Source organism: Megalobrama amblycephala, linkage group LG24 (assembly GCF_018812025.1).
Source record: "Megalobrama amblycephala isolate DHTTF-2021 linkage group LG24, ASM1881202v1, whole genome shotgun sequence".
Classification (NCBI taxonomy): Eukaryota; Metazoa; Chordata; class Actinopteri; order Cypriniformes; family Xenocyprididae; genus Megalobrama; species Megalobrama amblycephala.
Window position 1 is genome coordinate 79,412 of NC_063067.1, and position 24,494 is coordinate 103,905.

A 24,494-nucleotide genomic window follows, 5' to 3' on the forward strand; every position below is an offset into this window, starting at 1 on the left:
CTGTGAGAAATCGAGTCCCTCCAGGAATCTGGGGCACGTTCAACTCAAACTGGGTTGAACAACATGTTTCCTGGAAACAGTTTGAGATACATTTTCTCGTTTGGTGGGTGTGTCAAAAATGTCAGCCCAATCAGCAGCAACATGTATATAAACCATGCGGTATTAAAGAGACGGCTCGCACAATGGGTCCGCTGCAGCTCGGTATAACGCAACAATTGAAGATATTAGAAGACAAGTTTGTAGAAAGAGTTTTATAGTAAAACTAGATAAAAAAGTTTGTCTTGACAAACTTTAAGTTGGCTTGAAAAAGCTGGTCCAGAAAGTTTGAATCAGTTTTAAAAGTTTGAAAGTTTCAGTTTTAGTTTAGTAATTCTGATAGAGTATTAGTAGGGTGCTCTGTGTGGTTGCTAAGGTGTTGCTATGTGGTTGCTAGGGTACTCTGAGTGGTTGCGAAGATGTTGCTAGGGTACTCGGGATGGTTGCTAAGGTATTCTGGGTGGTTGCTAGGGTGTTTCTATGCGGTTGCTACTCGGGGTGGTCACTAGGGTGTTGCTATGTGGTTGCTAGGGTACTCGGGGTGGTTGCTAAGGTTTTGCTATGCGGTTGCTAGGGTACTCGGGGTGGTTGCTAAGGTGTTGCTATGCGGTTGCTAGGGTGCTTGGGGTGGTTGATAGGGTGTTGCTAGATTAGTTTGATAGATAGATAGATAGATAGATAGATAGATAGATAGATAGATAGATAGATGAGTTTGAATGAGTTTCAATGGATTAGAAATAGTACATAGAATGGCACTTGAGTTTAATTGAGTTTTTGAGTCTAATGGGCTTCCGTAGTTTAAATTTGAATTTTGACAGTTGGAGTTTGAACAGTCTTGGCTCATTTGAACATTCCGTCAATGAAAGTCAATGGGATTTTTCTGAGCTTTAACAGTCTTTTTTAGGAAAACCGTAAGTCAGATCAGTTAGAAAAGATATAGCAACTCGAGTCAGAACAGTCTGAAGATCTGACCCGAGTTTGGAGTTTGTAGAGATAAAGCTCTAGGAAGAGTTAGAATTGGAAATTTTAGTCTCAGAAGAAAATAGCATAACAGTAAGTTAACTTAAATTTAAATAACTTAAATAAAGCATATCAATTCTTCAAAAAGAACACAAAAAATGGCCTTCTCAGCTGCCATAGTTGCAACTCTTGCGTCATCAGAACACTGATGATGGTGAGTTCAGTTAGTTTCTCAGTAATTCACTGTTCTGAATGCAGTAAATGCAAATATAATCCAGTTTATTACCAGCACCCCATCATCTGTGTTGTTTACATTCTTAACCGTAGGACTGAATCCCTCAAACAGCGTAGGGAAGACGGCGTTCATCCGGTTGTGTGTGACTTTCCCTCTCCACATCGTAACTCCCACCAGCCGTTTCTCCTTGTGCGTCATCACATCGGCCCTCTTTCCTTCAGGCTTGAGTCTGATCCGGTAACGCTCCCTCTTTTCCTCTTTCTCTTCCAACATTTCTACTGCCAAGATCACATTATCACACAAACGTACACCTCTTAACTCACCTTCTCCAGATCGTGTCCCCTAAACTAACACTGGGACTGGACAGTGCAGTAGTTCACGACTATAAACCTGTCTATCTCCCTGCTTTCTTTTCCGTCTCTCAAACTGCCTTCAGTCGACCTGAAGGACGGCAACCATTCAGGCTTCAGAAGTGGAGCTGGAGACCACTGACCTGACCCTGAATCATCAGAACCGTCTTCATTGGGTTCATGAAAATCAGACCTGTCGTATCTGATAATGCTCCTCAGCTCCTGCTCCAGGGACGTGTCCTCTCAAACACCAGCTTTACCATCCAACTGTACAGAAGATCCAGACACAGCAGGTGGAGTCTGTCGTCTCGGGATCTGCTCCTCTTACCTCAACACCGCCCTTCAGACTCGCACGGTCTGTGGTTAATGAAGGAGCGACGGTGCTGTCGAAACCTATGGTATTTCTCAAAAACCGTCGCACACACTGTTGGAGTGAACACCCCAACAATACACAAATCAGTAGTATTTCTTAACATGTCTTTGTTGAGGTTCATTTTGGGGATATTTTTAGGTGTGTTCATTTGTCTGGCAAGTGCCTTTCATGTCAGATCAAATAAAAATCTACTTGTAAACTGATTTAAGACATTGTTTTATTTTTATTTCAGACTCGCCACACGTGACTCCATGAGGAAACTCCTGCTGCAGGATCAGTTTCCCAAAGCCCACAGATGCTCGATTGGATTGAGATCTGGGGAATTTGGAGGTCAAGTCAACACCTCAAACTCGTTGTTGTGCTCCTCAAACCATTCCTGACCCATTTCTGCTTTGTGGCAGGAGCATTATCCTGCTGAAAGAGGCCACGGCCCCCAGGGAATACCGTTTCCATGAAAGGCTGTACATGGTCTCAACAATGCTTAGGTAGGTGGTACGTGTCACAGTAACATCCACATGGATGGCAGGACCCAAGGTTTCCCAGCAGAACATTGCCCAAAGCATCACACTGCCTCCGCTGGCTTGCCTTCTTCCCATAGTGCATCCTGGTGCCATGTGTTTCCCAGGTAAGAGACACACACGCTCCTGGCCATCCACGTGATGTAAAAGAAAACGTGATTCATCAGACCAGGCCACCTTCTTCCATCACTCCATGGTCCAGTTCTGATGCTCACGTGTCCACTGTTGGCTCTTTCGGCGGTGGACAGGGGTCAGTATGGGCACCCTGACTGGTCTGCAGCTCCATATGTGTGTATTCTGACACCTTTTTATCAGAACCAGCATTAACTTCTGGAGCAGTTTGAGCTACAGGAGCTCGTCTGTTGGATCGGACCACACGGGCCAGCCTTCAATGAGCCTCGGCCGCCCATGACCCTGTCGCCGGTTCACCACTGTTCCTTCCTTGGAGCACTTTTGATAGACACTGACCACTGCAGACCGGGATCACCCCACAAGAGCTGCAGTTCTGGAGATGCTCTGATCCAGTCGTCTAGCCATCACAATTTGGTCCTTGTAAAACTCGCTCAAATCCTTACGCTTGCCCATTTTTCCTGCTTCTAACATCAACTTTGAGGACAAAATGTTCACTTGCTGCCTAATATATCCACCCACTAATGAAGACATGTTCAGTGTTATTCACTTCACCTGTCAGTGCTCATAATGTGATGCCTGATCGGTGTAGACAAACACATTAATTGAAATCGGAATTGCATCGAATCATTAAACTCGTCTCAATGCCTAAAGATATGCAGAAATCCCAGTTCAGTGGAAGGATTTCTTGACTTTAATTTGTTCAATATTTACACATGAGAAACATCTCCAGTGGTTTGAACTTCAGTTCAAGGATCTGAAAAGCAGAAAGAAGAGAACCATTTTCATATAATAAATTATAACGTTTTCTCTTCCTGGAGTTTAACTAGAATCAGCTTGTTTCGTTAGTTTAGTTTTGTATGTGACTTTGAGAAACTGATCCTGGAGCAGCAGTGGATTGAGCATAAATCATGTGTAGTTTGGAGGAAAATGTAAATTAAGAGATGATTTTGTAGATCTGTTTACTGAAGGATCTCTTGCGTTGATCTTTCCTCTCAAATGTAGCTACTATAAATAAATCCTCTAGTGGACGATAGAGTTCGACAAATAAAATGTTGTTAGTTCCTGACCTCTTGTGAATGTTTAAATGTTTGTTTTAGTCGAGGTTTAAAGGTCTGAGTTTGATTCATTCAAGCCTGTCGAAACGAACCGCTTCTCTCTCTCTCTCTCTCTCTCTCTCTCACACACACACACACACACACACACACACACACACAGACAGATATAAATGAGCGCGCGGGTCTCACTCGTCAGTGTGGCGCGGGTCGCGCGCAGACACGCTAGTGTTCAGTTAGTTTCACGCGCAATAACAGAACAAAGTGTGCGATGGACCCGACTCCAGTGAACTTTCAGTAAGTATTCAGTGTGTGTGTGTGTGTGTGTGTGTGTGAGATTTGAACTCGCGCAGTTTCTCTCTTCCTTTCCGCTCCTATAAATAACATACTGCTGTGTGTGTGTGTGTGTGTGTGTGTGTGTGTGTGTGTGTGTGTGTGTGTGTGTGTGTGTGTGTGTGTGTCGGATTCTTCTGTTGAAGCTGGAAACTCTGAAGCGAAAATACCCGTGTATAAATAGCCTCTGATGGTCCTGATCTCCAGTGAACTGCTGCCGTTACCGGAGGAGCGTCACAGCGCGAGCTGATTCACCGGTGAGGCGCGCGCGCGCGATCAAACTTCAGAGTTATTTCTATTCATTATTGTGACTGTTGTTAAAAGAACATTACAGTTATTATTTACTTTAATATTAGCTATTGTTATGACTGAATATCTGCAACTTGGATTCTGTTATCAGAAATCTGTGTGTGTGTGTGTGTGTCCTCAGGTGTGTGTGTGTGTGTGTGTGTGATGAGCTGATCATGGGTGAAGCGTTCACACACACGCAGCTCTGCGGGAAACATCTGCGTCTGCTGCTCTTCATCCTGCTGCCGTGTGTGTGCGTCCTGATCTGTGTGTGTGTGCTGCTGCTGACGCTCACAGGTAACACACACTCACTCTCACACACACTCTCACACACACACTGTCAGTCTGCTCATCACAGAGTGATGAGATAAACAAGTGTTAAAAACAACTGTGACACACACACTTACATTATGCGTGTTATAACACACACACACACCTGCTGTCTCTCTGTACAGGCTAATGTGTGTTTGATCATTAGAGCTGTTATGTCATTTGTCTGTGATTTTTCAGGCTGTTTATGTCTAATTTTGTCTCCTGCCAAATGAGTCACGGCATGATATTCACAGAAAGAGTCTCTGAACGACAGGAATCTGCGTCTGTGTGACGTGTGTGTGTGTGTGTGTGTGTGTGTGTGTGTGACTTGTTTAGGACCAAATGTCCTATATATTATTGTGAAATACTTTCACTACCCACTAGTGAGACATTGACTGGTCATCACTAGTTTTAAATCAGCCAAAAGAGGTTTTTATTTAAATCTAGTGATGGTCACATGACTCTGTGATGGGCAGGTTTAGCAGGAAGGGTTGGGTCAGGTGATAGAAAATATCATTGACCTGATATAAAATAAGTGGAAGTCTATGCAATGTCCTCACTAAGATAGCAAAACAAACCTGTGTGTGTGTGTGTGTGTGTGTTCAGATGTGTCTGTTTGCTTCTCATAAAAGTGTAAAGCATTTGTAGTCTTCATCAGCTCAAGGTCAAAAGGTCAGTCTGGACAGACACCCACACACACACACACACACACACACACACACACATGACATCTGGATGACTCTCATCCCACCGGCTCCGTGTCTTCGTCCTCCCTCTCTCTCTCTCTCTCTCTCTCTCTCTTTCTGTCTGCTCTTTGTTTATTGGCCGAGAGTCTCTTCGGTGGGACGTGATCAGAGCTGTGAAACGGAGACACTCGTCCTGTCCGGACGTCCTGCTGTGTCACGAGTCTGATTTTGCACCGTCACAGCGGCTGGTGTCTCTCTCTCTCTCTCTCTCCGTCCGTCTGTCTGTCACACAGAACGAGTGATTCATATTAAGTAGACAGTGTGTTCAGAGGAGCAGGAGTGTGTGACAGCATCAGATCCAGACCTGCTCCTGGAGATCCTGCGCTGACCGGGATCAGTGTGTTTGATCAGCAGGTTCAGAGCTGGATCTGCTGGATCGAGGTGAACAGGAGCTCAAGCTCCTCTAGATCGATCCGGGCAGAGATTCATTCAGCTACGGCAGAACCCCGAGACACACAAAAGAAGATCGTTTTTTGTCCATATAATGAAGGTCAATGTTGTTTCTTCTGAATATGTTTAGCTGAATAAAGTAAGTCAAAGTAAATGATGACAGACTTTCATTTTTGGGAGAACGATTCCTTTATTGTCTGTTTGACGTGACAATTCTCATGCTTGCGGTGAAATATTTTCCGGCCTGAAAACGATCCGGTCTGCGCTGCGGAAGCGACACACTGTTGATCATGATTAGTTTATTATGGTGTGTTTGTCTCGGCAGAAGTGTGAAGCAGTATTGGTGTGTTCACAGATCAGAGCAAACTAAAACCATGTGAAAAGAGCTGCTGCCGTTCGGATTCCCAGAAGAGTTCGGATGCATTAATACACACTCTGTGTGTGTGTGTGTGTATAAATATCCTCACTACCTCAGCTGTCGCTGGTTTTATATTTAATCTGTCCCACCGTCCAGCAACAGACCTAGTCTTAGTGTGTGTGTATTTCTTTCTTTTATCCACTGTTTTTTTTCGTGTTTGTCCAGGTTTATTTGGGAATGGCCTGCTGGACGCCGGAGCTCCCGTCTCCATAGCAACGCTCACACCGCTGACCGATGGTCCCGTTAACAGCACTGAACCCGGCCCAATGGCATCCGATAACGAAACGGTCCCGACCCACGCTCCTCCACACTGGATGCCTCGTGCCGACGGCTCTTCATCCTCCTCCTCTTCATCAACGGGTCCCACCGCTGCCGCCTCGCTGGATTGGTGGATGTCCATTTCCACGGCGACGAGCATGAGCGCAGAGGCTGGTACGATTGTGGAAGGGTTAAAGTAATATTTCGCTAAAATTGAGCATGTGCTGCCGTGTTGTTTATGATTGTTCTCTCCAAACAGTCTGAAAACACTTTCAAGCTAGTTTCCATGTGAGGTCAGATCCTCATAAAGGGTTAGTTCACCCAAAATGACCAGAATATGACTTTCTGTCTTCAGATAAACACAGATTTTAAGAAAAATAAGCAGCCACGTGAGCGTAATCCACACGACCCCAGCGGACGGATCAGTGTCTTCATTGTTTAAAATATCAAGATTACAGTATTTGTGTTTTTCTTACACACACCTATCTTTTGGCTCTGGGGTCGAGTGGATTACGCCTTATTTCGCGTCAACATTTGGGACTTTACATTACATTGACTCACAGAGATGGATTATTTTTCTCAAAATCTTTGTGTTCATCTGAAGAAAGCCATATATTTGGTCGTTTTTAGATGAACTATCCCTTTAAATTTCACAAGCTTCAGTTCATATTTTATCATCTGCTTTGTCCTTCTGTCTCTGTCTCTCTCTTTAGCCCTTTTATGTCAAACATCTCGCGTCTTTTGTCCTCTACAGACCAGCTGCTAATCTAATTTAACACAGATTTCCCTGAGTCTCTCTCTCTCTCTGTCCATTTGTGTGTGTGAGACAGAGTGTTTTAGTGTCCTTAGTGAAGGTTCTGTCCCAAAAGTCATCTGTGAGTGTGTGTCCTCTTGTGATGACCTCTACAGGAGCTTTTATTTGTGTCTGTCTCCTCCAAACAGTCTAATGATTAATCATCTTTCCTGAGGTCCGTGTGTGTGTGTGTGTGTGTGTGTGTGAGGGCTGTTCCTCTTGTCTTTCTGACTTTGACTTGAGCACCAGAATCACAATTACAATCAGTGACTCTTAGGGAGTGCACACACACACACACACACACACACACACACACTCAGGTACACACACACGCATACTCACACACACACTCTTTGGATGTTGGGTTTCCATGTTTTCTATAGATGTAATGGTTTTTATACTGTATAAATTGTACATTCTCTCCCCTTACACTAACCCAACCCAACTGTCTGCTATTGACACACACACACACAACACACACTCACACTTACACACACACACACTCACATATATGATCTAAGCTGTCGACACGACAGATCTCGTCACAGTTGTTGGTGCATCCAATGATGTGAATAGAGGCCTCGAAGGATCTTTGAAGGACAGGGCTGGCCTCGGGTGTTGCTCGTAAACTGGTTAAGATGTTGTTGTTTTTAAGGTATTGAGCTTTCGGCTTCTTCGTTTGTAATGGCAGTATGGCACTGTGCTTCGCCATGATGTCCCGTCTGCAACCATCTCTTCAAGGTCATTTGGGTCAGTGTTGCATAGTTTCAAATTGGCTTTGAGGCCGTCCTTGTAACGCTTGAGTTGCCCTCCTTGAGAGCGCATGCTGCTCTGGAGCTAGCCATAGAAAACCTGCTTTGGCGTGAATCTGCCATGCGTACAAGAAGTCCAGACCAGCGAAACTGAGCAGCAAGCAGGAAGGCCTCAATACTATTGATACCTCAGGTCTGGAGTACCTTAGTATTTGGGACCTTATCCTGCCATTTGATGTGCAGCACAACGGAGACAGCGCTTACAAAACTGATCGAGTTTGGCAATCTGCTGGTGATAAATGGTCCAGGCCTCAGATCCATACAACAGAACTGTGAGGATGACTGCCTCATATACTGCCACCTTTGTGTCCAGCTGTATGCCGTGCTCGTCCCATATTCTCTTGGAGAGCCAACCGAAGGCAACACTAGCTTTTGTGGGCACTGATGTGCTACCGAGGTAATTACCGTTGGATTGGAGTTTAACTTGAAGCATGACTTCTGTCTTCTTTTAGACTGACAGTGAGCCCAAACCGGGAAACTGCAGTTCTGAAACGATCGCATAGTGATTGGTAAGGTCGCGCACCATCAGTGCATCTTTAAAGTCTTGAGATACAGCTTCCTCATTCCATATTTTGGAGAAGAGAGGGTTTAGCTTCTTTCAGCACCTCACTTGGAATGCCATCAGAACCCGGGGCTTTACCAGAGGGCATCTGCTTAATGGCATGTGCAACTTCTTCCCGGGATGGAATATGGTCCAGGTCTGAGGCCGTTGGCCACTGCGCTATGTTGCTAACCACTGATTCATCAAAAGTGGCCGGCTGGTTCAATACCAATTGAAAATGATCGACCCTGCATCTGAGGATCTCAGCCTTGTCAGAATGTTCCATAAAGGTGTAGAACAGGCTCTCATGGGCCCATAGACTGCCTTTAGACCGTGGTAGAATATCTTCATATCATATCGGTCTGCAGCAGACTGAAGTTCCTCAGCTTTTGACAGCCACCACCTGTTCTTCATTTCACACAGGCGGGTCTGTGGTGCATTTCTTCCCCCAGTATATGCTAACTTCTTCACAGTGCTGGATTTATCAGTGATCCATGCCAAGTGAGCTGTATGCATGGTGTTCAACAGGGCTTCCACTTCAACATCCTGATCGCCAAACCAGTCCTCATGTTTGGGTGTGGTGAAGCCGAGGCCTTCAGCAGCTGTGCTGTACATGATATCCCTGAGTTTGAACCATATCTCCTCAACATAGATGGCAGCTTGATTGCTCAAGGTGCTGAGAGAGTCTGACAGAAGTTAATATGGCATGAGTCAACACGAACCTTAGAGCCAAAAGTCGAAAGCATTTGATGTCGATGTGATGAAGCTAGGTCCAGAGACATCACACTATGCAGCAGTCAGCGGTCAGACCAACAGCTTGTACCGCACATGGCTCGAGTTATATGGACCTCCCTAAAATGTTCCTGCCGGGTGATGTAATCCAACACATGCCAGTGCTTTGAACAAGGATGTGATCACCAGCTCATGTTGAGCACATATCTCCAGCAGCAGAGTGCTGTTTGTATTCTTGTTTCCCATTGAGTGTTGCCTCAAGACTTTCAGCCAAGCAACGTCACGTCTCACATGCATATTAGTCTCCCAAGAGGAAGAGCCAGTGTTTTTGAGGCACTGAACGTAAGGTAGTGTTAAGGTGTTCATAGAAAGACTCCTTCTGGTCATCACATAGGCACTAATCAAGACAGCCGTTCTTGAGCATCAGCTGCAAGGTCATCGGCCTTGACGACAGGCCGCGAGGTTGCACTTCTAGGAGTGGTAGCAATAATGTCTTCACAGCGAATCCAATTCCAGGCTGCCTTAGCTGACCTTCAGGCTGCTCAGTGCAGAAGAATGTACAGTCGGCGTTGATTTCTGTGAGTTTGGTTTGTCCAGAAATTCTCGTCTCACTGAGAGCAGCAATGTCTATTCTGTATCTCGCCAGTTCACGGACAATGATTGCAGTTCTCCGTTTGTGACGATCAACAGAGTCCAAAAGTGTGTGCACATTCCAAGAGGCAACATGCAGTTTAAACTTATACCTTTTCGTCGACCACAGAATTGGATAATCAGCTGGTCAGCACTGTCCCCAAAAAGGGGTTGCTCTGTCACCTGGCAGGATATGGATGGTATTTTCATACTATCATTCCAGGTCAGCATCAAATGACCGTCACACCTGGTGCAGCAAGTTGTCCAGAAGTGATCCCAAGAAGGGAACCATACCACCCTTCAGAGTGACTTGCGTCTGCTCTGCTGCTGTGCGGTCTTCACCAATGTCATGACAGGCCGAGTTGTAGCCAAAAGACATCATGACTGTCTTCGCCGAAGCACATTTGTCCAGCCATTTTCAGGGTTCCCGCAAGGCCTGTCCACCTCGCGTAACGCCCTAGGTGATTCTTCGGTGCAAGCACCCTCCATCGCTGATGGTATAGCTAGAGTAGGCAGTCCCCTACTTAACCTTTCTCTTCCTCACCACGCTGAGGTGTGGGTCCCATACTCCCACTCACTCACACACGGACACAAACACACACTCTTACAAACACACATGTCTGGTTTACTATCTCCATAGTCGTAATGGTTTGAAAGCTCACCTGCTTTAAACTGACCACTGAAATCACTCCTTGCTCAATGCATCAACCAATCACATTTCACTTTTCTTTGTAACAGGTTCCTGCTCTGACATCACAGAGAGTCAGTGTCACATGCTGCCGTACAATCAGAGTGGTGTGTTGCCGGGGACGACGGTCGTCAAGAGCAGCGAGCTGCAGATGTTCCTGAAGTTTTTCAGCTATCTGAGTCGGCTGTCCTGTTACAGGCACATCATGCTGTTTGGATGCTCCATCGCACTCCCACAATGCATCAGCCACGGAGATCGCAGGTCTGTGACATGCTTCAAAATACAGTGTGATCGCGTTCTGCCTCCATGTTCAGGTTCAGTATCCACAAATTAAATGGAGAAAGTGTAATGTGCAATATGGCAGAATAAGTCCTGCCTTCTAAATAAAAGAGCCAATTTTATAAAAAACAATAAATATTTTACAAAATAAATTGGACTGAAAATCAAAGCCGTATGTCTAACCAAGTTGTGTTCCAAATTTGAAGTTGATATCACAAAAATTGTACCCTTTTCATTGTAACGCAATGTCCAATTTCAAAACTATGATAGAAACACATTTACTGAATAAATCCCTCAAAACCTCATGTGACTTTGCCTCAGCAAAGGCTAACTGGATAACCAGCGGACCAATCGGATTGCAGCAACTCAAATGTTGGTTTGGTGGTTCTGAAACGCCTGAGCCAAAGTCTGTCATCAGAATGATTTGGTTTATTTCCCTCCAGAAGCGTCTCACACGCTTATGTTCCCAAACACCAGCATCCGAACACAAAGGGAACATGACAGCATTTATTGTGTTTAGTCTGATGCTCTGAGACGAAACTCATTTATGATGGAGGAAAAAAGAGTCAGATTGCAGCAACTTCCTTTTTTATTACTGATATTTTGAGCCAATTTCCCAGAAAGTGACAATTTTGTTCTCTTAACAAATACTAGTGGCGCATCCTAATTTGCACTCTATTCTATATAGTATAAATCGTGTGAGTAGTGTGTCCACACTGAAAATTCCAAATAAAATAACAAAAGTACACTTCAAATACCCGGATGATGCACTTAATTAACCGAAAAATACAGTGTGAAATGTTGGACACTTCATGCACTTGACTGTCGCAGCTTTAATTTCGCAGCGGAGGGGGAGGGGCTAACAGTCTCTGATGGTGAATGACAAAATAACCTTATGAAATTCACTACATAGATCACAAGTACAAGTGACAAGTGTATAGTGTGTCATTGGGGGCGCTGTGTTACTGTAAGCTGTTTCTGTTTCTGATGAACGGACGCTGGTGTTGCAGGACACTGGTGCTGCCGTGTCAGTCGTTCTGTGAGGCGGCTCGTGAAGGCTGTGAACCCGTGCTGCAGATGTTCAACGCGTCCTGGCCGGACTTCCTGCGCTGCTCTCAGTTTACCAATAACACGGGAACTGCAGCTGAAAACATGCCGCTCTGCTACATGCCACGACAGGCCAGAGGCAAACTCTGTGAGTCAGGACACGGGGCTTTCTTCAGGCACTGGAGTTGCATTTGGAATGAATGAAGTTCTGATGGTTTGTCTTTTTGTGATTTTTGTCTTAAGCTGTGTGCGGAGGAAGTGATCACTTTCTGTGTGCGACCGGAATATGTGTCCCTCTCAAACTAGTGTGCAACGGATACAACGACTGTGACGACTGGAGCGATGAGGCCGATTGCAGTAAGTGGGTGCTTTTCCTGTCTTATTATTAGTGCTTCCTTTCCTTGTGTCTTCAGCCCCTTAAAGGTGCCCTAGAATCAAAAATTGAATTTTCCTTGGCATAGTTGAATAACAAGAGTTCAGTACATGGAAATGACATACATTGAGTTTCAAACTCCATTGCTTCCTCCTTCTTATGTAAATCTCATTTGTTTAAAAGACCTCCGGAAAACGAATCTCAACATAACACCGACTGTTACGTAACAATCGGGATCATTAATATGTACGCCCCCAATATTTGCATATGCCAGCCCATGTTCAAGGCATTAGACAAGGGCAGCCAGTATTAACGTCTGGATCTGTGCACAGCTGAATCATCAGACTAGGTAAGCAAGCAAGAACAATAGCGAAAAATGGCACATGGAGCGATAATAACTGACATGATCCATGATATCATGATATTTTTAGTGATATTTGTAAATTGTCTTTCTAAATGTTTCGTTAGCATGCGGCTAAAATGTACTGTTAAATGTGGTTAAAGTTAGCATCGTTTCTTACTGTATTCACGGAGACAAGAGGCGTCGTTGTTTTCATTTTTAAACACTTGCAGTCTGTATAATTCATAAACACATCTTCATTCTTTATAAATCTCTCCAACAGTGTGTAATGTTAGCTTTAGCCACGGAGCACTATCAAACTCATTCAGAATCAAATGTAAACATCCAAATAAATACTATACTCACATGTTCAGCATGCATGACAAACATCTTGTAAAGATCCAGTTGAGGGTTATATTAGCTGTGTGAACTTTGTTTATGCACTGTATAATGTTCTACGGCACCTTTAAAATATGAGAAAATGATGAGGAAGAGAAGGAAAACTGGGAATGTTCTTGATCACTCGAGTGTCACTTCAAAGTGTCATCATCTGCGCTTAAAGGATCTGTTGTTAAAGTTTAGTTATTTAAGAAATTCATATTAAATATAACCTAATCAAGAAACCTCATTATGTATTTTATAAATGCATGATTGCCTGAAAAGGTAATACTGTTGTGACAGATGAGAAGGGGAGGGGAATTCACATGTGAGTCAGGTTTTGCACACACCTGCTCTGGACGCTTCCTCACTCCTCGTTCCCTTTGAGATACTCTTCAAGATGTTTTACTTTGATCGGTTTTCAGGTCTCGACGAAACGAGGAGGCCTCTGTTTGAGTTTTGAGAATGTGTTTGTGCCAAACTGTGTTCACCAGCGATGCATCACATGTTACTGTAATGAGATCTGACTGTGATCTTCTGGTTCTGTCGTTTGTCCAGCTTGTGCAGATGGTCAGTTTTCGTGTGCTACTGGTCGCTGTGTCAGTTCTGATCTTCTGTGTGACGGCTACGATGACTGTGGCGATCTGAGTGACGAGCAGAACTGTGGTGAGTACATTTGCTATGCTTCATTTGGGTTCACAATTGAGATCAGGTCAGTTCATAACAGGAGAATCCACTCACATTGTGCAAATGTTCAGTACGAGAACTGACGGGAGCTAATCCAACAATCTGAAGAGCTTCATATGCCTCGTTTGTGTGCATGACAGAGAGTAGCAGCAATCACAGCTAGGGCTGTCAAACTGAACATGTTAATGCGTGTGCTTAATGGCGACACAACACTCAGAGCCGATCGTTGAAGTTGGTAGAAGAAATTTGGAGAAACATTGAGCAGGGACCGGTTTGAATGATTGTCAGAGAGATGGTGGAGGGCAGAAGCTAATGTCTGTGAGGAGTTTGTGCTGCTCTGATCAACTGTGTCTGATGAAGATTTGACTCTGAACTTCAAGGCCCTGATATACTCATGGAAAAGTTCCTTTTCATTCTTATCTTGGGGGTAAAAAGAAGTTTGAAATGCCTTTGCAGTGATATACTGTTAGGGAACATCACGATGCCGCCCACGTTTGAATGAATATGTAAATAAACACACCACAAAATGAAGATCACCTGCGGAGATCTTACCTCAAACAGATGAAATGAGTCTGAGAAGAGTTCCACTTGAAAGAAGGCGGAGCCTCAGGCCACACCTCCTATTACATTATCATCACGGACTAATGGTAGTATGAAATGTGTTTTGCAGCTGGAGTGAACTTTTCCTGAGAGTTCGCTTTGGCAAACCATTTCGAACTCCCAAAACGAACTTCATTTTGGCCTGATTGTGGGGCCAAAATGAATCAGGGCCTTTATACCTCAAAGAAGGCGAAGCCTCAGAGCCACACCCACCTATTACATCACGGCACGGACCAATGTGATTTCACCAGCCAGAGTGAACTTTTCCGAAAAGCTTTGACAAGCTTCTTTCGAACTCCACACCGGTTTGTTCTTTGATTTCGCTTGAAGTGTATTGGGTTAAAAGTTCTACTTCCAAATAAAGCATAAAGAATTTCTGCGCATGTGTTTTACTTACTTGAGTTCATTGGTCTTTACTGAAGTGTTTTCCTCTGCTGCAGCGTGTGACGGAGCTGAAGAGCATCGCTGTGGAGAAGGACGCTGTATTCCTAGAGACTGGCTCTGTGACGGAGACCATGACTGCCTGGACAAAAGCGACGAGCTGAACTGCTGTGAGCCGCTGCACACTGCCTTCTCTGTACTGTGTGTTTGTGTGACCCTGCAGTGCATTAACGTGTGTGTGTCTGTGTGTAGCGTGTAAGTCCCAGGGTTTGGTGGAGTGCAGGAATAAGCAGTGTATTCCCAGTGCCTTTCGCTGCGATGGTGAAGATGACTGTAAAGATGGCAGTGATGAAGAGAACTGCACACAACAACAGAGTGAGTGCACAAATACACACACACACACACACACACACACTCTCTCTCACACACACACTGATGGCTCTGTCTCTCAGCTCAGGGTTTGTGTCCACCTGGTCAGTCCGGTTGTACTTCCATCTCCTGCTCCTCTGGCTGTCATGGAAACACATCATGTGACCTGCGCAACACTGGCAACAACTGCAGTGAGTGAAACTGACCTCTGACCTACGACCTCTGGCCACACACAGAGCACTGCAGAGTTTCCCATGTTTTACTCCTATGTTTTACTCTAGATTTAGTGTCAATTAGTTTAGCCAAATGGCAAAAATCGCGGGTTTAAGCGACCCGATTGGATAGTTTTAATGTGTGGTAACAACACACTTTAACCCTTTCACGCATAGAGGTCAGTACAGTGGACAGCTGTTAAAAAGCCGTTTTCTTGCGTATGCATGGATTTTGATGGCATAGTTGCACATCAACCTCTACAGTGGACTCTAGTGCATACACTGCCACCAAGTGGCAAGACTTTGTATGTGGATTTTTTTCTCCAAACCAAGATGGCTGACGGCCAGTCAGAAATGCCAAGTTGCTCCGGATTATCCATCCATTCCTTCTATCCTAGGAGACTCTTGCAGGTAAAAAGAATGTTGTAACATCAAGTAACATCTTAGGAGTCATATCATTGTTAAATTTTCCAAGTATTGATTTTAGATTGGGAGGAAGTTCTGATTAATCATCTGTCCATTAAATTGGACATCATGCATCACTAGCTACATTTCAGCTACAATTCATACATACATACATACATACATACATACATACATACCGTGACTGTTGTTCTTGAAAATACTTCATCTGCAGAAACATGTTTTTTTTTTTGGCTGTAAATAAACGTGTGTTTATTATTAATCTGATTGTGTAATGTATGTTATGTTCGTTACTTGTAATGTGTTACTTTACCCGTTATATCAGAAAAGTAATCTGTTTATGTAACGCATGTTACTTGTAATGCGTTACTTTCCCCGTTACATCAGAAAAGTAATCGAGTTATGTAATGCATGTTACTTGTAATGCATGTTACTTGTAATGCATGTTACTTGTAATGCGTTACTTTACCCGTTACATCAGAAACGTAATCGAGTTATGTAATGCGTTACTTTACCCGTTATATCAGAAAAGTAATCTGGTTATGTAATGCATGTTACTTGTAATGCGTTACTTTACTCGTTACATCAGAAAAGTAATCTGGTTATGTAATGCATGTTACTTGTAATGCGTTACTTTACTCGTTACATCAGAAAAGTAATCTGGTTATGTAATGCATGTTACTTGTAATGCGTTACTTTACCCGTTACATCAGAAACGTAATCGAGTTATGTAATGCGTTACTTTACCCGTTATATCAGAAAAGTAATCTGGTTATGTAATGCATGTTACTTGTAATGCGTTACTTTACTCGTTACATCAGAAAAGTAATCTGGTTATGTAATGCATGTTACTTGTAATGCGTTACTTTACTCGTTACATCAGAAAAGTAATCTGGTTATGTAATGCATGTTACTTGTAATGCGTTACTTTACCCGTTACATCAGAAAAGTAATCGAGTTATGTAATGCGTTACTTTACCCGTTACATCAGAAAAGTAATCGAGTTATGTAATGCGTTACTTTACCCGTTACATCAGAAAAGTAATCTGGTTATGTAATGCATGTTACTTGTAATGCGTTACTTTACTCGTTACATCAGAAAAGTTATCTGGTTATGTAACGCATGTTACTTGTAATGCGTTACTTTATTCGTTACATCAGAAAAGTAATCTGGTTATGTAACGCATGTTACTTGTAATGCGTTACTTTACCCGTTACATCAGAAAAGTAATCTGATTATGTAATGCGTTACTTTACTCGTTACATCAGAAAAGTAATCTGATTATGTAATGCATGTTACTTTACTCATTACATCAGTAAAGTAATCTGAATATGTAATGCATGTTACTTGTAATGCATTTCAGTCTGAGGTTTTCTCAGAGGAGAGCTATGGTAGAAATGTGTCCATTTTGAACAATCAGAATTATCAGCTAATAAGGGTAAATCGACATACTGTGGTAGGCTGGAGGGAGCGTGAGCGTTGTGTTTCCACAGAGCTGTACCTTCTCCAGATCTTTCATGGAATCACGTCTTCATGTTCTGATATCAAAGACACATGAAGTTCAACTTGTATGAAGTTCTTCGCTGTCTGCTGGTTGAACAAACTCAATTGCGTTTGCAATAATTGAAACTATTATATTTTTTTATATATATGTTACAGTTGTCACATGATCATATTCATTGGTTTGTTAAATACGCACAGTATTACTGTTATTACTGTATTATGTTTAATACAGTATCTCTTTGTTTAAAACATAACTGCATACTGTCCTCTCAAGTGGACAACTGAAGATCTCTTTGTAAAATGCATAAAAAAAAAAATTTAAATCTTGTTTTTCATGCCCTAAGAGCATCCTGACTATGGTTATCATAATTCATGCATGAAAGGGTTGATGTTTGTGTTCTGATGATCTTTGACATCGTGTGTTTTCCAGGTGGCTGTGAGCCCATCTCTGTGGAGATCTGCATGAATCTGCCCTATAACTCCACCAGATTCCCCAACTATCTGGGTCATCAGTCTCAGAAGGAGACGTCAGTCAGCTGGGAGTCGTCGCTCTTTCCTGCACTAGTTCAGACAAACTGCTACAAATATCTCATGTTCTTCGCATGTACGGTGCTTGTGCCAATGTGTGATCCATTAACACAGCAGAGAGTGCCGCCCTGCAGGTTAGTGTGTGTGTGTGTGTGTGTGTGTGTGTATATACACCTTTATGATTACATGTAATGACACTAATGACTGTGTGTGTGTGTATCAGGTCTCTGTGTAGGAATTCAAAGGAGCGTTGTGAGTCAGTGCTAGGAATTGTGGGATTGCAGTGGCCTGAGGATACAGATTGTGCTCAGTTTCCAGAGGAAGGTCAAGCAAACAGTTCCTGTTTACTTCCTGACCCGGATGTGAACGGTCAGTGCACAGACACTCGCAAACTAAAGCAACTTTCATGTTTTCATTTGTTTGGACTGAACTGAGCTGAACGTGTTTTCCTAAAGCACACGAAACAACACGCAAATGAAGATCATTCTATAACTTGAAAATGTGTGTGTGTGTGTGTGTGTGTGTTAGAGTGCTCTCCCAGTCACTTCAAGTGTCGCTCGGGACGATGCGTCCTCTCATCCAAACGCTGTGATGGACACACAGACTGTGATGACGACAGCGATGAGGAAACATGCGGTGAGTGAAAACACACTCACATGACGTGATAAACGCACTCAAACACACAACACTTGTGAAGACTCCTGCGTCTCTGTCACTAGGCTGTGTGGAGCGGGGCTTGTGGGAATGTCCCGGAGACAAAACCTGCATCCATCACAACATGATCTGTGACGGGTTTCCTGACTGCAGCCAACAGGAAGACGAGAAGAACTGCTGTGAGTGACACACACACTCAGTTTAGTGCGCTAGAGTGTGTGTGTGCACGCTCTCATGTGTGCGTGTGTGTTTGTGTTTTCAGCCGCATGCAGCAGTCATGAGCTGGAGTGTAATAATCATCAGTGTGTTCACCGATCGCTGTGGTGTGACGGCAGGAGACACTGCTCTGACAGCTCAGACGAGTGGAACTGCGGTAAGAGACTCTGTCCATCAGCTGAACTTCTTCCTGTCCATCCTTGTGCAGGTCGATGTCAGCTGTGATTATACAGCACTTTATTATAGAGGGCGGTTCTAACCCTCCCTCTCCATTTTCATGTCCATATTCTTCTGAACATATTATCATGTGTAAGAGAAGCGTTGATGTCGTGTTTGCCTCTAGTGTCTCTGTCTGACGAGGGTTTGGTGCTGGTGTATAAGGCCGGGTTGGAGTATCAGGTGTGCGCGGATGGATGGAGCTCAAACCTCAGCAGCATCACATGTACACAGATGGGTTTAGGGTAAGGTCAGTACACAGACACACGCGCACCAAACACACTCACTGCGAGAGATGTAAATTACACCGAATGTGTACACAGTAAGCAGATCTTACTGCCGTTTTCCCACGCTCTCTTCAGAAAACCACTCCTGCTCTTGAGCCGAATGCTGCTGAACTCCAGAACCCTGATCTAATGTGTGTTACAAGTCTTAAAGAACTTTCTCCATCTGATATTAACCTCCTTAATGGTGTTACTGTTACTGTTGCCTTGATTTTGTTATGAGGGAAATTGTGGCTGCCAGTTTCTCCTGTACAAAGAATATTTGCCAGTTAGTTGTGCAAATTACAGCGAGTATGTGCAGGTTTGATTATAGAGTCCAAAATGTCTTCACTATTTAAAAATGTGTGTGTGTGTGTGTGTGTGTGTGTGTGTGTGTGTGTGTGTGTGTGTGTGTGTGTGTGTGTAGTTCCTCTCTCTCTGCAGACGCAGTGCTGGACGTGTCGTCTGCTGCGGGACGGAGGCGCTGGCTGCATGTCGACCCAGAATGGAGTCCACAGAACATGTTTCCTCTACAGGGCTTGCTGGAAAAGCGAGGGTGTGTGTGTGTGTGTGTGTGTGTGTGTGTGTGTGTGAGAGAGACCTAGCTGTGCATCTGGGGACAAAATGACTAAATGAAATGTTCCCTACATCTGACTAAACACTCTTTTCAGTGACTCTTTCTAAAGGGATTATTGGTCATAAGGAGACTAAAGAATGATGTCATGAAAGTTGAATTTTAGGCTTTTGCTTGTAATTATCAATCACTTCATGAAAGAACAGCCGGTTTAGAGACTGACTTCACTGAACACACACACTACATGTAGAATGTGTTTGACACTTGATCCATCAGAAACGCGTGTCACTCTTATCAACATCACTTCCTTCTGCAGGCAGAGCTGTCCATCATACAAGAAGATCTCACTGCAGTGTACAAGAGACGGTAAGTATGACTGACTGACACACACACACACACACACACACACACATATGTCTACTGGCTGTAAGATGCTGTTTCATCATTCGTTTTCATCACTCTGTTTTCAGAATGTGGCCGCCGCCCTGCTGCGCGGATGGTGAAGAGGATTCTGGGAGGCCGCACGAGTCGCCCGGGCCGGTGGCCGTGGCAGTGCTCACTGCAGAGTGATCCCAGCGGACACATCTGTGGCTGTGTGCTCATTGGGAACAAGTGGGCTCTTACTGTAGCTCACTGCTTTGAGGGGTGAGAGAGACACACACACACACACACACACACAGCAGTGCCAGTCCTAGACTTCTGGCGCCATCTAGTGTCAGAAACACTATAACACGCTAAAGGAAACTAAAGCATGAAATACTTTACTCAAGAAAATGCATCAATAATTGTCTAAACATGCACATTTTAGACTAATGGCCATTGTTTTTAAAGCCCTGACAGGATTCACATGACAGCTTGCATGACTGAACAGGAATGCGTTTATTTCTTATACAATTAAACACATATAAAAACGTTGTGATTATTAATGCGTACTGACAAAATCTGGAGATCTGGACTTCATTGTATGGTGTGTTAAGACTAAATAAGAATTTAAAATGATAGAAAAATACATACCTTCTTTGATAATTGATTAACTTTCCAACATTAACACTGTTATTTTCCCGTTCATTACTATATGAGTAAATGTGACTGACTAGTCCTGATCTGTTGCTCCCGTGCGCAGGCGTGAGAGCGCAGACGCGTGGAAGGTGGTTCTTGGGATTAATAATCTGGATCATCCTTCTCCACACATGCAAACGCGGCGAGTCAGAAGCATCATCGTTCACTCGCGCTACAATCGCGCGGTCGTGGACTATGACATCAGCGTGGTGGAGCTGGAGTCGGAGGTGCAGGTGACCAGTTACGTGCGACCCGTCTGTCTGCCGCGCCGCGGACAGCTGCCCAAAGCCGACCAGTACTGCCACATCACGGGCTGGGGACACGTGGGGAACAGAAGTGAGTCAAGTTCTTCTCTATTGTGACGTATATATCTGAGTCAAATGGCTTCTCAAATAAGAACAAATGTAGGGCGGGGCTTGATTTTGTCTGTGGGGAATTGATTGGATGGTTGTGGTTTGCTATTGGTGGATCTCATGTGAGTGACAGGTTGCCCCGCCCTCATCATCAGAGAATCTGTTGATGTCATGATGTAATAAACAAGCACAAACTCATTAATGCCCTGTGTTTGATGATGAGAAACTGGACTTGAGTAATCAGAGTATGGTGAGACGTGAGCAGAAGCTCTGAGATCGGACGGTTCACACAAACATTTACTTCCCATGGTGCCGCTCAGACCTGTGGAGCACAGAAGACGTCTCAGAGTTTTATTTGTCTATCAGAATCAGCACCAGTTTGTTTTGGACTCTGGTGACGTCCGGTGACAATACCGGGCTAAACGCTCTTCGGAAAATCTTCTTGTTCCACAGAAGGAAGAGACTCATACAGGTCTGGATGACACGAGGGCGAGTAACTGATGACAGAACGCTCACTTTTTCAGTGACTAGATTTATTTTATGATTTAGTAATGTAGGCAGATCAGCAGCACTAGTTGTCCTGTGTTGTTGTTGTTGTTGTTGTTGGTTTGTTGTTGATGTATGTTCATATCTTCTGCCGCAGTGCCGTTTAAGCTGCAGGAGGGAGAGGTGCGGATCATCTCCGTCTCTCAGTGTCAGTCTTACTTCGACATGAAGACCATCACGTCACGGATGCTCTGCGCCGGATACGAGGCGGGAACCATCGACTCCTGCATGGTGAGTCGTCACGGTGACATCATGAGAGTGTGTGTGTGTGTGTCGTCAAGGTGACATCATGAGTGTGTGTCGTCATGGTGACATCATGAGTGTGTGTGTTGTCATGGTGACATCATGAGTGTGTGTCGTCATGGTGACATCATGAGTGTGTGTGTTGTCATGGTGACATGGTGACATCATGAGTGTGTGTCGTCATGGTGACATCATGAGTGTGTGTGTTGTCATGGTGACATCATGAGTGTGTGTCGTCATGGTGACATCATGAGTGTGTGTGTTGTCATGGTGACATGGTGACATCATGAGTGTGTGTCGTCATGGTGACATCATGAGTGTGTGTGTTGTCATGGTGACATCATGAGTGTGTGTCGTCATGGTGACATCATGAGTGTGTGTGTTGTCATGGTGACATGGTGACATCATGAGTGTGTGTCGTCATGGTGACATCATGAGTGTGTGTGTTGTCATGGTGACATGGTGACATCATGAGTGTGTGTCGTCATGGTGACATCATGAGTGTGTGTGTTGTCATGGTGACATGGTGACATCATGAGTGTGTGTGTTGTCATGGTGACATCATGACAGAGTGACATCATCAGTGTGTGTATTGTCACAGTGACATTATGAGTGTGTGTGTGTCGTCATGGTGACATCACGTGTGTGTGTGTTGTCACGGTGACATTATGACAGAGTGACATCATCAGTGTGTGTGTCGTCACGGTGACATTATGAGTGTGTGTGTGTCGTCATGGTGACATCACGTGTGTGTATGTGTGTGTTGTCACGGTGACATTATGATTGTGTGTGTGTGTCCAGGGTGACAGCGGCGGTCCGCTGGTCTGTGAGGAGGACGACGGCCGCTGGTCTCTGTACGGTTTGACCTCCTGGGGCTCCGTGTGTTTCTCTAAGGTCCTGGGCCCCGGCGTCTACGCCAATGTGACTCACTTCACTGAGTGGATCGAGAGACAGATTTACCTGCGCACGTTTAGCCTGCTGTAGGTGAACACACACACACACACACACACACACACACACACACACGCACAGCTGGAGACGGACCGTGAACCTGCTACACTGATCATTCCACGTGTGAGTGTGTGCCACTCGTTTTGGACTGTATGACAAGCACGTCTCATGCTACAAGCTTCACACGTCCTCATGTTACCGTGGCAGTAATGACTCACGCACTCAAGGGGGCGACAGTTTCCTTCAGACGTCTGTCATTAAACCAGATGTGTTTCTATTCAGGCAGCTGCTATAAACATGTCGACAGTTCAACCAGATTCTCTTCCACTGTTGCTCTGCGTTGACTGCTGAAAGAGAAACTGACCGAGAGCGTTTGTGCTAATGCTTCAGCGCCCGTTACATGCTTGAGAACATGAACTCAAGCTGCAGTTGGGCGTTTGTGTTCTTCTGACGCAACAATGAATGTCAGCGAGCTTCACGTTCAGGCCTGTATGATCTGTCACGTTATCCAGAAACAGAGAATCTCCCTTATAAACACCACAGACTGATACACGGACAGTGCGTGCGAGTGTGTGTGTGTGAGTGTGTGCGCGCGTGTGTGTGAGTGTGTGTGCGTGTGTGTGTGCGTGTGTGTGTGCGCGTGTGTGTGTGTGTGTGTTTGGTCTGTTTCACACATCCTGTATCTGCAGCACATCAGTAGACACACGTTCGCTTTCACACTGACACATTTCTGTTGTTACTACATTTATAAACAGCCATAATGAAATATATATTGATAATTGTTATAACTTTGATTGTCCTGAAATCAGTTTACATGATAGATGAACAGCCTTCCTGTAGCTCAAACAGTAGAGCACGGCGCTCGCAACGCAAAGGTCATGGGTTCGATTCCCAGGGGAAGCAAGAGCTGAAAGAAAAGTGCAGCTTGAATCTAATCGAAGTCGCTTAAAGCGTTTGCCAAATGCAGAAATGTAAATGTTAATCTATCAATAATCTACCCGAGAGTCAAAGCGCAGCTGTAAACTGAGTAGAGTTTGTGTCTGTAGACGTCTAGTGTTTTCACTCTAGTGTTTTATCATGCTTCATAAAGCCCTATTGTTGTAGATAAACGGGTCCATTTTCAGCGTGTTTTCTGTTGCGCGGCTCAAACAGGCTTGTGTGTGTTAACACTGCCACTGAAACGAATACGTGCTGCTGGTGCGAGATGTGCGAAACAGGCTTCACGATTTCACACCAGGTCAAAGGGCTCCTGCTGCTCACCTTCCTTTCCTCTGCATTTTCTCTGCTGCTATTGGTTGGTTCTGTAAATGGGCAGGACCTTCAAAAACCTCTCAACCAATGATCTTCTATGTTGGTTTGTGTAGTTAATGACATCAGTGTGTTTTCCCTTCAGTGTGTTAAACGTGTTTGTCGTAGTAATATTCTCTTCACTGTGTCACAGAGCTTCTGCCTTTTAGTGCAACATTCCGTCGGTTTTCATTTTTAAAGAATATTTTTCTACTGATTTTGTGCATAAAGCAGTAAACCTGAACTCTGATGTACTATGTTTTTAATGCTCTGTAAATACAGTTCACGTTTGTGTAAAAATGTGCATTAAAGATTTATATCCATTACATTAACTTGAGATTTGTCACTCTGAACTCCCATTTTTATATATCAATCACTGTGGCTAGTGGTGTTTCAAAGTTGCCATATAAAAAT

General features: G+C 44.2%; 1 protein-coding gene across 4 annotated transcripts; it reads left to right on the top strand.

Moving 5' to 3' along the window:
- Positions 1–3,797: 3,797 nt before the first annotated feature.
- corin (corin, serine peptidase) lies at positions 3,798–24,412 on the top strand. Of its 4 annotated transcripts, XM_048178809.1 has the most exons (23): positions 3,798–3,953; positions 4,136–4,246; positions 4,422–4,574; positions 6,309–6,575; positions 10,648–10,858; positions 11,887–12,071; positions 12,167–12,280; positions 13,573–13,680; positions 14,742–14,852; positions 14,935–15,057; positions 15,135–15,242; positions 17,621–17,852; positions 17,942–18,087; positions 18,247–18,354; positions 18,438–18,551; positions 18,635–18,745; positions 18,932–19,049; positions 19,495–19,623; positions 19,958–20,007; positions 20,112–20,286; positions 20,765–21,036; positions 21,697–21,830; positions 22,644–24,412. In XM_048178809.1, the coding sequence occupies exons 3-23, from the start codon at positions 4,454–4,456 to the stop codon at positions 22,824–22,826; spliced, it is 3,120 nt and encodes a 1,039-aa protein (XP_048034766.1). In that variant the 5' UTR covers positions 3,798–3,953; positions 4,136–4,246; positions 4,422–4,453; the 3' UTR covers positions 22,827–24,412. The 4 variants fall into 4 exon arrangements, with proteins under 4 accessions (XP_048034766.1, XP_048034767.1, XP_048034768.1 ...); XM_048178810.1 differs by lacking the exon at positions 15,135–15,242 and having other exon boundaries at positions 4,420–4,574; XM_048178811.1 differs by lacking the exon at positions 4,422–4,574.
- Positions 24,413–24,494: the final 82 nt, after the last annotated feature.